General features: G+C 41.3%; 1 protein-coding gene across 1 annotated transcript in view; it reads left to right on the top strand.

Annotated features, from left to right (window-relative positions):
* LOC139690769 (uncharacterized) overlaps positions 1-14274 on the top strand; it is a 93805-nt gene that overhangs the window by 11352 nt on the left and 68179 nt on the right. Inside the window, exon 2 of the mRNA XM_071588316.1 lies at positions 11255-11377. Within this exon, the coding sequence (XP_071444417.1) occupies positions 11255-11377 (123 nt within the window). The remainder of the gene's footprint in view (positions 1-11254; positions 11378-14274) is intronic.

Consider the following 14274-nt stretch of genomic DNA (forward strand, 5'->3'; position numbering starts at 1 on the left):
AAAAAGCGCGCGTGGTTAAAAAAAGGGTAGGGAGTGCGAGTGAGGAATCACCATGCCATTCCTTCCCTCAGCGGGACATACCAGAAAGCAGATATCAAAGAGGTACGGAATATGGGGATGACGGGATGGGTGGGGGGAGGGGGTCGATGGTTTGTGGATCCCACTCCAAAATCCACAAAACGGTTGGTCCGCGTCGGATCCTTTCGGGAGGAGGGTGGACTATGCCGGGAGAATGGGGAGGGAGGGATGTTTCCCCTCGAGAGGTGGAGGAGAGAGACTGGGCCGTCCCTTCTCACGCGCTAACACAGACCAAGGGAGAGGGATGGGAGGAGGCGGGTAGGAGGGGCGAAAGGGGGAAAAAGGTGTGGCGAGTGGGTGCGGCAATGGAATTTCGAGCGTTCGGGGTCACCGAGAGTTTTCGAGGACTCCGTCCCGGGGAGAATGAGGACGAAGGGACGAGTGGGGGGTGACGAAAAACGACGCGAAGGCCCCGGCCCAGGGTCCTTTCGACGGGCATCCGTTTTTCTCTCTCTCTGCCACCCCTCCCCCCGACATTCTGACCACCCACGGGGACCATATGCCCACCTATAGGGTAGTAGACTCCAACCCCCTCCTCTCTCTCCTCCTCTCTTTTGCCTCCAGCATGATTTGCTTCTCCACCTCTAAAGGGTTCATTGAATCGTCAGTGGTATCTGCGGGAGTAAAATACGAGTCCCAGTGTGATTTATGGGGTACGCTCGAAAATATTTCCCCTTCGTTGAAGTGCGTCCAGGGTTGTTCCCCTAGGGGTCGTAGCCCAAGCGCACCGAGGAGACAAGAGTACCGAGGGGTTTTTGGGCAAGTGGGCGGGGTCCTCCGTGACTGGCCTCACGTTGCCCCCTACAGGATCGCTGCGTTTAGAGGCGCTTAGTTGTCTGTGGGTATCCAGGTTCGGTCTGCGCGCATTCATCCGCTGACCCGAATAATGTGCCCTCCGTCGGAGAGCCGTTTCTCAAAAGAGCTCTTGTATTTAAGGGTCCTCATACTTAGCGTACTCGTAGTCTACCATTGGCGTGTCATCTGTCCAAACACTCATCGTGTCTAAATCTCGCTTTATGTGACTTAAATGCTTTGCAGTATGTTTTTGCTATTTATGCGACCCTTTTTGTATTCGCCTGCATTTTTGTAAACCTCAGATGACGCATCGTAAATCTCTAGGCTATTCTTGGCAAGGCCTTCCTGTGCGAAATCAGTTCAAAAATAAATGCATGAGAGACTCTCTGAATGGGCTTTTAAGATTTCTCATCTCTATTACAATTTATATTTTTAAAGCTACGGCATTACACCTGCAGTCATTGCCGTATCAAAGGAGCTATAAAATTCTTTCTTGCGGTACTTTCTTTTTATATTTTAGCTTATTTTTGTAAAAAGTTATCGATTTCTAATAAAAATGCCGGATTTTTAATTTATTTATAATCCTTATCCAGTATTTTAATTAAATCTCGCTAATTGCACCTTTCAATTTTGCCAACAATATTCCTCCAACTAGTCTTGTCTAATTATAAAATATATAGCACAGGTTAAATTTCTTAAACTTATAAAAATACAAACCACCAACTAAAACCTGCGCATATCATAAAACATTATTCGCATGCCTGTAAAATTTTTTTGAATTTTTGATACCGCATGTATAATGCAACTTTATGAGTCTAAATGTATTTCCAAGTGCTTTTCGAGGTTTTTAAAGAAGCATCAGATAGCAAACACTTTTTCTAACTAATGATTTATGATATTTGACTCCCGATCTCTATCCAGCAAAGGGGCCTCATAAATTGGTACTCATGCCAAGCTTTCTTATGTATGGCCACGCTCACAATAAATTACCTTAAGTACCATTTTTAGATGTGGGCATAGCTCACTCCATGTCAAGCTCTAAGGCGTGCATGAATGCGCACGTTTGGATAAGTAAACCAGTTCCCAGTATAGGCGAAGAACAAGTAATTAGATGGAATAGGCGTTTTGCGACTGGAAAAGCCTCAGGGGTATCTTCTTAATCGCCATTTAATCAAGTACATTATTTTTAACCTTTCTCCGGATAAGAAAATACGAAGGTATATTTCACGTTCACCGTAGAATTTCTCTTGATGATTTTCGGGCTCAATTTAGGAAAAAAATTAGTCCTTAAAATGGCGTCATTGTTTTATAATTTTATCTTTTTATCTTTTGTTCGTGTTGTGGCTCATAAAATGTGGCAAAGACATTCCTGAGAGTTTTTTATTGCATATCCTCATTGCTACTAAAAGAAACTACTGCATGATCCCAAAATAACTTCACTCACGCAAAAATTGAATTAGCTCTCAAGAGAGGGTTATGATCGACCCTTATTTGGATTTCGTCTCATTGTTTTTAAAAAATTTGTTACTTTTAATATTAGCATTACATTTATGAACTGGCATCAATTGTAGTAGTTCATTTGCATTTTTGACCTTCCAGAGATGTGTGATTGTAATGGATTGAGGTAGATATGGTTGAGGTGGACATCACTCTGAGAGGCTAAATGTTTTGAAATATCTTATTGTCTATGGATCCGGCAAATAATGGGAAAAACTGAACAACTTTGAATTTTTTATTAAGTTCGCGGTAAAATTTACCATTTGAAAGTCATTCATAATTTAAGCCAATATTTCTCCTTTTATATGGTCGTTCCACTTTTTTTTTTTAAGCGACTAAATTTTACTTTATTCTTTTGAATATTTCCTAAATTGTTTTGAAATTCTTGTACCATTCCATTGCTCACTACTCTAGCTTTATGATCTTATTTATGGGTAATTTGAAAGTTAGTCCGCCCGTCTCGTGCACGCGGCCTCGCCAGACCGAAAGCCAAATGATGAAATCCCTTGAAAAAATTAAGGAAAATTTTCAGGGAGCTTTGTTTTTTATTAGAACCTTTTTCATGCTTTCACCTTTTCAGGTATCACGATTTCAGCGTCAGATAACACGTTTGGTTAAATATCTCTTGAGTTCCTGCCATAAAACCCGGAATCGAACGCTTTATTTTTTCCCCTCATAATCATTAAAAATAGCTTACAGTGCTCACTCGAATTGCTCCTTCACGTATACATAAACACTTCTTGCAAAATGATGCACATCTTCTACTTAAACTTTTGAAATTTTAAGTGAATTTAATCATTGGCTTTGTATAATAACTAGTGCTCCATAATGATGAAAAATGATACTTTGCTTTTCCACGTAGAATTTTTGTTATTACGACCTAGGTTTTATTACAGTGTAACATCTTCATGTGAACCTTTATGGAACCTTTCAGGTGAACCTGAAGATGGTACGCTATAACGAAACCTAGGTCTTAATAAAAAATATCTATGTGGAAAAGTATAGTGTCTTCTTTCATCATTATGGATATCCATTATATTACGCCTGAAGCTGTCATTTAGTGCTCCATAGTGATAGCATAGTTATCAAACCATTTAACTTAAATCCAGTCTCGCCTACAGCATTTCTGAATGAAAATTACACGTATTTAACGTTCAGAGGTTAATAAATGATACAAAAAAGTATTTATAGCATTAATATTTTGGGAGTTCGTTTAAAGTTACCTAGACTTTGACAGTTTACAAATGAATTTTTCAGTACCATGGCGATAAACGAATTCAATGCCAAGACGATCGACTGCGTGGATTGGCATTGAATTTTAAACGGACACCGATTTCTTTGTGGCAAACTATTGAGTTTCCATGCATCATACAATGCAGCATCGACGCTGATTTCAAAGACATACTACAGGCGCTCTCTGTTGTAAAGTACGTATACCGTGCTTACCGTCTGAATAGCAGGAGTAAGAAATCAAAGTGTCTGTTGCTTGAAACCACTTTCCGGTGAATCCTGGAAAAATTTCATCTGAATACATTTTTATTAATATGAGATCTTTTACTATTTAGAGAGCATGAACATTTATATCAGGCGTAAAAATGAACGAAAAAACTAGTTGGGGACAGAATTGACCAGGATGCTTGCACAGTTCACTCGGCTCTCCGAAAATTTCGCTCCGGAGCATCAGCGTTGAGAGTAAGCTACAATTTTAACACTGATGACGCTGTCAGAACACTTGAAGAATTCAATGATGCGTCAGTTAAACGTCTGGCAACTCTACATTTCTGGCACTTCGCGCATCTATGGGTTTCGTTCGGCAGACGTTAATATGCGAAAGGCCGTTTATCAATGGAGCGTATTTCACCCCCTGACTTCAGTTATGCAGTTCATTATCTCCCATCACCTGTATCATTCTCCCGGATTCAGGTTCCGAATTTTACTGCCCGTCAACACTCATTTGTACCTGTACATTTGATAGCGCTAAAGGTACTCACTGCATGTGATAAATACCCACAGTTGTTGCATATATACTACAAAGAAAATTCAGATACTTGATCATACTCGTGGGCAGTGCCTGAAGGGTAGTAAACCAGATTCTCATTTCCATGAAAAACAGATCTGTTGTGAGCAATTCACTCAACGAGGTCTATTTTTTGTTTTTAAAACTTAAATATAGATACGTAAATGAATTATCGAAAATATTCTTGCTGCATCTGATGTGTGTCATACTTAATATGAAAGGTACCATGATTTTCACTTCAGTCTCGTTTTGTTTTTCGATAAACTCATTCTTCTAGTGAAGTAGGAGTGTAATAATTATTGAATTGTATATCACGTGCAAGCAGTGCTTTAAGACTGACTGATGTCAGAATTACTTGAGTATTCGTAGTGTTCCTCGACATCAGGTTTTTCTCTCTGCAGTGCAAATAAGACTCATCTCTATATCTTGTCTTTGTTTAAATTTGACGAAGAAAATCAATTAAATCAATCACCACCTGATGTGTGAATTTTCGGGCTATAGTACTGGGTCAACTCTACCATCACCTGCCAAACAGACCTTCGGCTTGATTACTGTGTTTATGCTACATATATATATGTATATATATATATATATATATATATATATATATATATATATATAATATATATATATATATATATATACACATATATATATATGTATATGTATGTATATATATATACACACACACACTTTCAAACATGAAAACCCGCCATATGGCGAACAAATACTCATTCACGTAGAAATAAGGAAAAGGGATAGGAACACATAGAGAGGACGAACAGAGGAGAGTTGGGGAAGGCAGAATTGAGCAGATCACAAGCGCAAAAGTATTTCCTTGACCGGGGCTTGAACACTGGATGCTTCGACCTGCCGGGCTAATGTTCTAATCACTTGAGCTATCGAGGAAACGTAATTTACACGTAAATCTGCGGGTAGTTTATGCAGCCATGTGCCCCAATTCTTTGGCCAAGAGATGGCGTCAGGGAGCTGTTTTATTTATATACTTAATATAGTATATATATACTTATTTATTTAACTTTATGCACGGCTGTGTTAGACAAAGTGTTACACCCCCGTGTGAATATGTTATTGAGCGCTAACGTAAGTCCTTTCTTTTCCGTATTTGCATTTTCTGTATGATTGGCCCGTCACTGGCATATGAGAAATCCGTATACATCCCATAAATGTGAGTACGCATGATTCACAAAGCTCCCTGCTTCCGAAAACACCCGAGTGGTTGAGTGAATGAGCGAGAACTGGTCTCCACCCGTTTCATATTTTTGTATTCTTCTTTGTGATCGATGGGTAAGTGGTATAGGAGGAATCCTTGTAAACCCTGAGCGAGTGAGTCAGTGCGATTCACAAAGATCTAAACTATCCGAGTAATTAAATGACTGCGAAAGTTAACTAGGAGTTTGTCTTTTTGATTTTTTAGTTTTCTTTAATCATTTTCATTCCTTAGTGAGATAAATGGGTTCATGGTATAGGATATATCCTTGCAAACGCTGAGTGTGTGTGTGAATGCGATTCACGAGAGTGGCTGTTATTCCTTAACAAACCCTCGTGATTGACTGGTTGTGCCTATTTCCTTTATTCATATTTGCATTGTTTGTACGTGATTGAGGTACACGAGGGTCGCTGTTTTCCAAAGATACACAAGTGACCGTGTGTGTGATTTCCATTTTCCTCTCACCTGTCACCTTGTTTTTACCTACCCCCTGAAACTAACCCAGTGTCAGTCAAGTTCACGGTCTCGGCTTTATCATTTCCCTAGTGATTTAGTCCCGGTATTTATGAAAGAGGAGAATAATACATTATTCCTTCGTTTTGTGCTCGATATTCTCATTCTACTTGTCGTTATCAACATTTTTATCTTCTCTATTATTCAATTTAATTTAAATACGGCCTACTACGGTCAAAAATTAATGAAAGAGGTTGTTCGTTCAGAGTATATATTATCGTGACACAGGGAGTCCTCATTTTTAGATTCTTTGGCTGCCAATGAAAGTCTAGAACCTTTGGTCAAGCCCCGATAAAACATTAGTGTAATCTACCCGATGAATGATGTGATTGCTGAGGGTAGAGCTTGACTAATATTACTATTACTTGGCAAATAATAACTGCCCCATATTGCGTTTGAAAGACACACATCTGGGTTATGGGACCAGTTTCTTCCCCTATGTATTCTTAAGGGGATCGTTTATACAAAAAATTGCTTAGCTTGGGCAAAGCTTAGACCAGCACAAAGAGAGTCACCTATCTGAAGTTGCCTTCGAACTCGTTTGCCGTGATCGTGCCTACTTCGTACCGAGAGGGAAAAAAGCCCCTTTGGCATTCAAAAACTTCCTTTGTTTAAGCTGCCAAACCTAAGAAAACTCCGGGTCGACCTTTGTTTACTTTTGCTTTCTTCGCGTAGGCTCCCTTCCAAAAAGACAGCCTTGCGGCTCTCGTACTGAAATCCTTCTAACCTGCGCCTTCTCCCGACTCCCTTCGTAGGAATGACTCTCGGTAAGGGCCTGGGAGTTCTCAGAGGTGTCCCCTTGAATCGAATCCGAGTCCTTCGCCCATTGTTCCTCCTCACTGAGCTACTTCGCAGCAATCGCGCGTCGATATCGTATTCGAATCTCAACGCCTCGTCAGACCATATGCCTGGGGACGACCGCAACAGAGTGATCGCCAAGCGTCGCAGTCAACCGAGCGGAGGAGTCGAACGCAATTTCTTCGAGGAAAGAGCGGTGCTCCCCCCCCCCCATCTCCTCCCTTCCCTCTTCCTCCTCTCTGCCGCTCCCAGCATTCTCGTGTGCGAGCGGAGCCGACTCAAGTCTACGCCTCCCACTTACGACACCGCTCAATGCCGTTGTTCGCGCTCTCGCAGAGGAAGTGAAAGAGATTGGAGGGAGGGAAAGTTGCATGGAGAAGGGTGGGGCCTCCTCGTGAACAGGGATTTTCTCCCCCGTCGTCGTGGCCGCTCTCGCCCCCATTTCTTTTCCCCGTCGCGCACTTTTCATCTTCCAATTTTTCGGAGCGAGCGCATCTCTCCGTTATCGGGAGTTGCGTCCCCTCGTCCGAAGAGCCCCCGCGAGCAAACAAAAGTACTACTCCCCCCCCACACACACACACTACTCTCCGTTGATTATTCCACCTTACCTAGTGTTCCTCCTCTCTCTAGCCTTCTCTCTTTTTATTTTCCTCCCATTTTAATATATGGACCCGCGTGCATTATGCACTGTGGGAAGTGGGGAGCGAAGAGGTTTGCAGTATTGGAGGAAACATCGTGGAGAGCGGAAAGTGTCCGCAGTGTTCAAATCCCTCCGCCCCGTCACCCGTGACATTTCATATTCTCTCCCTCTGCCCTTCCCCACCTTCCGGCTCGCTAACCCATCCCCCACATCCGCATTCACCTCGCTGCGGGACCGAGCCCCGACGACGCGGCAGATGACCGTGGATGAATTCCGTGGAGTCAACTTGAAAAATTCAGTCTCGACAGCGGCATTTCTGAATACAATGCCATCCCGCGGAGTAGCTTCCCACCCCTCTCTTCCTCTCCATATCTCTCTTTCTCGAGCTGCTGCGGACGAAAGCAGTCCCCAAAAGTATTTAGCTTCAGCGAATCGCGAAGAAAATCACGCCAGATGGAGAGGAATGCCACGGAGAGCTCCCCATGTCTCTCTCTCCCTCTCCCCCAGCCTTGTGCGTTAAAAAAGAGAACAGGGCTTTGGAGGGGGAAACGGAGGAGGTCAGAGTAGAGTCGGGTGGAGAAGGAAATTTTGGAGAGGAGAAATATTAGCGCGTCATAACACTTTGCTTCCTCATTTCGAAGGAAGACGGGGGGTCGAGGGGACTTAGGAGGACGAGGGTGGCTGCCATTTTCCTTCCGTTCCTCTCTTTTGAAGCTCGCATCTTCCTTCGTGATTCCAGCTAGAGGGTAGAGGAGAGGATAGGAGAAGGGGGGCGCGGATTCCTCGGTGCCAGCGCATCAACTCCCCCGAGGGCATCATTGTATCTCCCACGTCGCCTAGCTCCACGCGGAAATCTGATTGCTGTTCTCGCTAGCGTGCCGAGGGCCGCCTCCCGGCGACGGGAACGTGTTATGAAAAACGGGGCTCACGTCGCAAGGCATGGGCCTAAGGGGCGGCTTATGTGACGGTGGGTGGGTGGATGGGAGGGGTATAGTGGGGGGGAAAGGGGGCGGGACGAGTAAATACGGTGGCTAAACCGAAATGCGTTGACAAGAGCGCTCCCGAGCGGGAGACCTTTTTCCCAAGACGGGCGAGGCACGGCGGTGGCGGCGGAAAGCATTTTTTAATATCCCCGTCTCCCCGCTCCATGTCCCCGAGCATTCCGAGGTAGCCTATTAATTTTTACTACAATCTTTTTCTCTGAGTGATTTCAAGCAACCCGAAGGCATGTTGCTTGAGAAAACATGCTTACTCTCTCAAAAGGCTAGTCTTGCATTCTGCATGAGGAGACGGCTGAGATAAGAGTCCAACTTCGGGGAGATATGACGTGCCACCTGAGCGCCATACCGGACGTTGTCTGCTGTGGAGCTGTGTCACAATGTCCAAAAGTTCGTGCTTGAATAAGTCCATAATGTTGATGGTAAATATATTAGAGCTGCACGATTCAGAGTATGCACGAATAAAAAGGAGGAGGAAGTTGGTGAAAATAATTTCTTAGCCCAACATCTTCGAGTTACTAATAAAAAATGAACTCCTAAACTGAAGTGATATATTTTATTTACAATGTGGGAATATATGTCTTAATAAATGGCAATGACAGTGATTCCATATCCATTTGATATCTTATATGTACATTATTATCTTTAATTAGTGCGTAAAGTTGACACGAAAGTCTCCTTTTATAAATTCAATACGCAAAATATATTGCATGTCAAGCGTAGTTAAAGAAAATAAAGAGCATTTTGGAGAAGTGAAAAAAGTGGAATAAAATGAAAATGAAAAATTTTACTACGTGAGCAAGGTTGATTTCTCCAACGATAAAAGTGTCGCCATTAAAATGTTTGGCACTCTACAGCATGGCAGGAAATTCATCAAGCTAAGAACTTCAGATGTAATAATACTATATACCCTTTTATTGAACAGCTAAAATAATTCTGTGTACAATTATTCTGAAATTTTGTTAATGGCTTTACAATTATGATGGCTAAATGGATCCTCTCTCTTATTCTCATTCTACCTCTTTCTGAGTAATTACTCTTTTATGAAACTGGATTTGTAGCCGCCTATTAATGTTCGCCTGGAAAGTCATCAGCGAATAAAGTCAATCATCATTTTGAAATGAATGCATCACGATGACTTCTCCAGCCTAAAGACCCATTAAGGTCGTAATGGGAGGAATATCGTCCGTTAGCGGCTAATTTCAGCTAATCTAATCCCCCCTTTCCCCGCCAACGTAATGACTGGCTGACTTATTTACACTGACAAGAAACCTCTAAGGAATATTCCTCAGAACTGTAAGTAGGCATCAAGTATCGCTCACTAACTATCGCAAATTTTCTTTCTTCTTGTTCCACACCGCATTTATACCTTACCGTTAAAAAGGTAAATCATTTAATGCTCACTATAAAATTTATTTTCATTAGAAAAGAAATTTCTATCCGATTATGTTAACTACATTTGGCAGATTAATGGTCTACAATTTAGTTTTTAAGATATTTATCCAATACTTTAATGTTTAGCATTTGTGTCACGGAGTGATACGTATCACGGAATTGTTTTGATGTCCATCCTCGTATATTGCCAATTCATCATGCACACACAATCTATCTAATTAATTCTGCAGGTGTACCAGGATAACAAATGTTTTTATTTGATGAAAAAACTCGCTCACGTACGTGTCAATCGCAGTTTCGCGAACAACTTATTCTCATCGTTAATATAACTTATTTTGATTATGCAGGAATAACCAAATTGATTAGTTAATAGACTAATGGAGAAAAAAACGTTTGACATGAAAATTTCCTCGATCGCACTGTTATTTTCAAATTTTCAACGTAGATTGTGCTCATGCATAAAAATCAGTAACTGACCGTACATGTATCCGTTTAATAATTCTATCATAATTTCATCAATTAACTTAGACGTTGCTGTTTCAGTCCTCAGCATTTTCGAATAGCGAATAAACCGATTGCATATTCATGCACACACTCGTTCGCACGAATAATATGTATAGTTGAGGATGTGCCGAGCGTCGATCCAAAATTTAAATGACGATATTATCTCGTACTCGATAAAATTTTCGGCATTTGACACTCTGTGGCCAAAGCCAAGACTGTTCGGGGAACCCCCGCATCGAATTAATGAGCGGTCACCCTTACGGATGACCTCGCGGTCGGATATAGGGGAGGGAAGATGGGATGGGGTGAAGAATGCAGGGGAAAATATTCAAATAGAATCACTTCTATTAAAAAAAACACGAAACCGTTCTCGTCGGAGGGTTCATCCGCCGCCTCAAAAAGTCTACTCCCGGGAACCCTGCTTTTGATGTGATCTAATTAGCGCGGTCCGAGGCGAGACGGCGGCGGCGGTAACCGTGGTGTGGGTCATGACCCCATTTCAACGGACCTCCCATCCATCCCCTTCTACACCGGGGATACGTGTGCGTCACCCCTTCCATCTTCTCCACGTGAGAGAAAAATGGGCGAAGGAAAAAAGAGAGGAGCGAAAGAAATCGGCGACAAGGACCCCAAGACGGGGAGTGATGATGGGATTTGCGTTGACCACCGAGGCGGCGGGAAGCATCCCTCCTCTCGCCCTTCACCCTTCTCTCACCAACAAAGTCACACCCGCCTCAAAAACTTCAAATCCTCTCATCTACAGCCGTTCGTTTTCTCTCCCTTTGCAGGTGCTGGGGGTGTACTTGGTGTGGCGGTCGGCGTCCGAGGGTATCAGGGTGTCCGCCGACTTTGCCTTCACCCTCCTAAACCGGGAGCACTTCAGCGCCAACGAAGCCTTCTCCGGAAGACAGGTGAGGGGGCAACCGCGAGAGTCTGCTGCGCTCGGCCGTGGCCGCGAACAACTTTGTCCCAAACGTTCCTCCGAAGAAATTTAGCTGACGCTAAATTTCTCCGAATAAGGGCAAAATTAAGATTCGCAGTTTGTTGTTTATTTGTTTTTTAACATTTCCTTGCCGTCTACCGGTTATTGTAGCCAGTTCTTTATGTTTATCAATAGCACTATATTAGTTGAGCTCCGCATTCTTAACCAAGTTGATAATTAGAAAAACTACGCCAATTACCGTAATAATAGGGTATTACTTTTAGGTTTATACTTTCTGCTCATCAACTGAAGTAGTATGAAGATAATCATGAGCCGAAACACATAGTTTCTTCATGAATGAATATTTTAACCATTCATCTTTCGACAATAATTTGCAATTTTTTTGTGTTTATTTCGGTCAGTGGATGTTGTGAGTGTTAAAACTAACATTCTAATGGCGTGTTCATCATCATTATCACTCCAGACATCGCAAACTGCCTGATCCTCCCACTTCCAACGAAAGAATAATCAACCACTCGTCTGATTTACTTAATTTTAATTATTATTAAAGGTCCTATGTTGGCCTTCCTCTTCCCTCTCATTTCCCCTCTGCGTGCGCTCTACACTGCATAATCATGCTTTTCGCCACTCGTAAAAGCTGTTTCATTATCAATCCACAGTACACAACGTGGATTTTTCTGCCTCACTCAATGTGTCTGCGTACATTGGATATCTTGACGATATGATTGCGACAAAATTATGATGGGAAAATTGACCTTAAGTGAGCTTATACCAAGGGAAGATAAAAGCTTCCCACCTATTTGGAGTGCCGTGGTGGGTGAGGTGGTCGGGTTCAGCGGGTCCCAAGTGTTCTTGACCACAGGAGCCTATGAGTATTATAAATAAAACGGATAGCAAAAATGAAGGAAATCTATTCTTCCCATTGGACTCCTATATTTGAGTCGCAACTGGATTTAAATTATTTTTTGGTATTTTTTATTCTGTAAAACCGTTTACAATTGGATTTTAGTAATTAATATTGGGCATACTTACTACTTGAGTATGCCTCGAATAGTTATTAAACTTAAGTACTTTTTATTACTTTCGTATTCATTATTTTTCATGTATTACAGCGACTTACCTGTTTTCATAATTCGTATTCTATTGAAGGGCAAGAAATTATTTTATGCTTGAGGAACACGCTATTCATAATAACCTGGTTTATTGCTGGCAGAGTTCGGATCCAGATCGGAAGGTGCCAGATCGATTGAATCTCCGTATGCTTGCCAAATTAATTTTGCCCATTAAGCTGATTTTTATTATCTCACAAGAAAACCGTGTAGGACCACAGAAAAGGCAGAGGGAAGTTATTCTCCAACTTTCAGTGCCTTATGTTAAACATTATAAACTGAGTTCTACTCACTCGCTTATTTAGGTATTGGATGAAGCCCCTTTTTTGTGGTGAATTACCTCGAAATTCAATCACCAAATCGCCAGGCTATTGGTAATTAGTTATGTGAATATGCGTATAATGGATATATTTGAATACACGTGCATGCGCATGAATGTGACTATGAATTAATTTAAGAAAAAAGAGATTAAAAAAACAATTAATAATGTATATGCAAGCAGTGTATTAGCATGTACACGTTTTTCAAATTCAACTTTTAATTTCATTGCTGGAATCTCTGGAAGCATTTACTTAAAACATGTCATTTCCAGTCTACCTCAAATTTAAATTTACCAAATTGTATAAATTATTAATAAAGTGTTGAAAATTCATAAAAGGATATTTTTTTTAAAAAAAGAAACAATTTTGAAATCCGGCTGAATAAATCAATCCTAGGAAGCTCTTGCCATCTTGTGTCTTTCATCCCATGGTAACATTAAAGTGTTATTTCCAATGCTAGACTAACTACGTTGATCTCATGAGAAGATAATGGAAGATCATAAAAGGAGGTCATGAAAGCTAATTTGATGTTTTATCTGAACAAATATCGAGGGCTTTCATATGTATATATGTGCCTATAGTTGCAATAGTTGCATCTTTTAAACCTAAAAAATATTTCTTCTGCATTACGATTTCGCAAGTAAATTGCTTTATTTAAAGGACATAGATTAAATTTGTCGAAATTTATGTTTAATCTATGTTAATAAGGGGAGCGCTTATTTTATGACGAAGGTGGATTTGTTAATTTGATTTTATAGCATGGAAGAATATATTTGATATATGCCATAATTAAGTAGCTAATACTGGTATGCTATTCCTCTACTCCAATTAATTTAAATGTTTGGTGTTTCAAATTGTAACAATCCTTTTAAAATCATTATTTTTCTGGTCCAGTGAAATTTATAGGTCGGAATACCTGTATAAAAAAAAGGCCTGAGGGACTATGATTTTTCAAATCGTCCAACGGTTTCACCCTTGGCCATCCATTCACTTCTTAGGCACAGCACGATCCGCTAAGGGATTTCGCGCAAGAGCAATCGGAAAAACCGCAAAAAACAGTCGAAACACCTATTTCATCGTGTTGGGAAAACTTTTTTTTTAATATTAACGATTACGTCCTCTATCGCATTGTATCTTGGATCGTTGACCTTAGGTGCAATTGCCCAGGTGGTTTAGGATTTTTGGTTCGCACGGGTCGTAGTTTCCGTTTCCATGAGAACGATCACTTTGCTTCAACAAGCCACTTGGATGAGGCCAGAGTGATGAGAATTGTTATATAAGATGTGTCCCATGAGTAGTAGGAGAGAGTTGGTTAAAAAACTGTATTGCCATAGTGAATACATTTACTCAAAAGTCTTCAAATGAGCACCCTTGTTGTACGGCCTTACAACGTTGCCAGTGGGGTTCCCACCCCTCGTACGCCTTCAGGAAGGCGA

The sequence above is a fragment of the Hetaerina americana genome, unplaced genomic scaffold (assembly GCF_022747635.1).
Source record: "Hetaerina americana unplaced genomic scaffold, ioHetAmer1.1.p SCAF_3, whole genome shotgun sequence".
In the NCBI taxonomy this organism is placed as follows: Eukaryota; Metazoa; Arthropoda; class Insecta; order Odonata; family Calopterygidae; genus Hetaerina; species Hetaerina americana.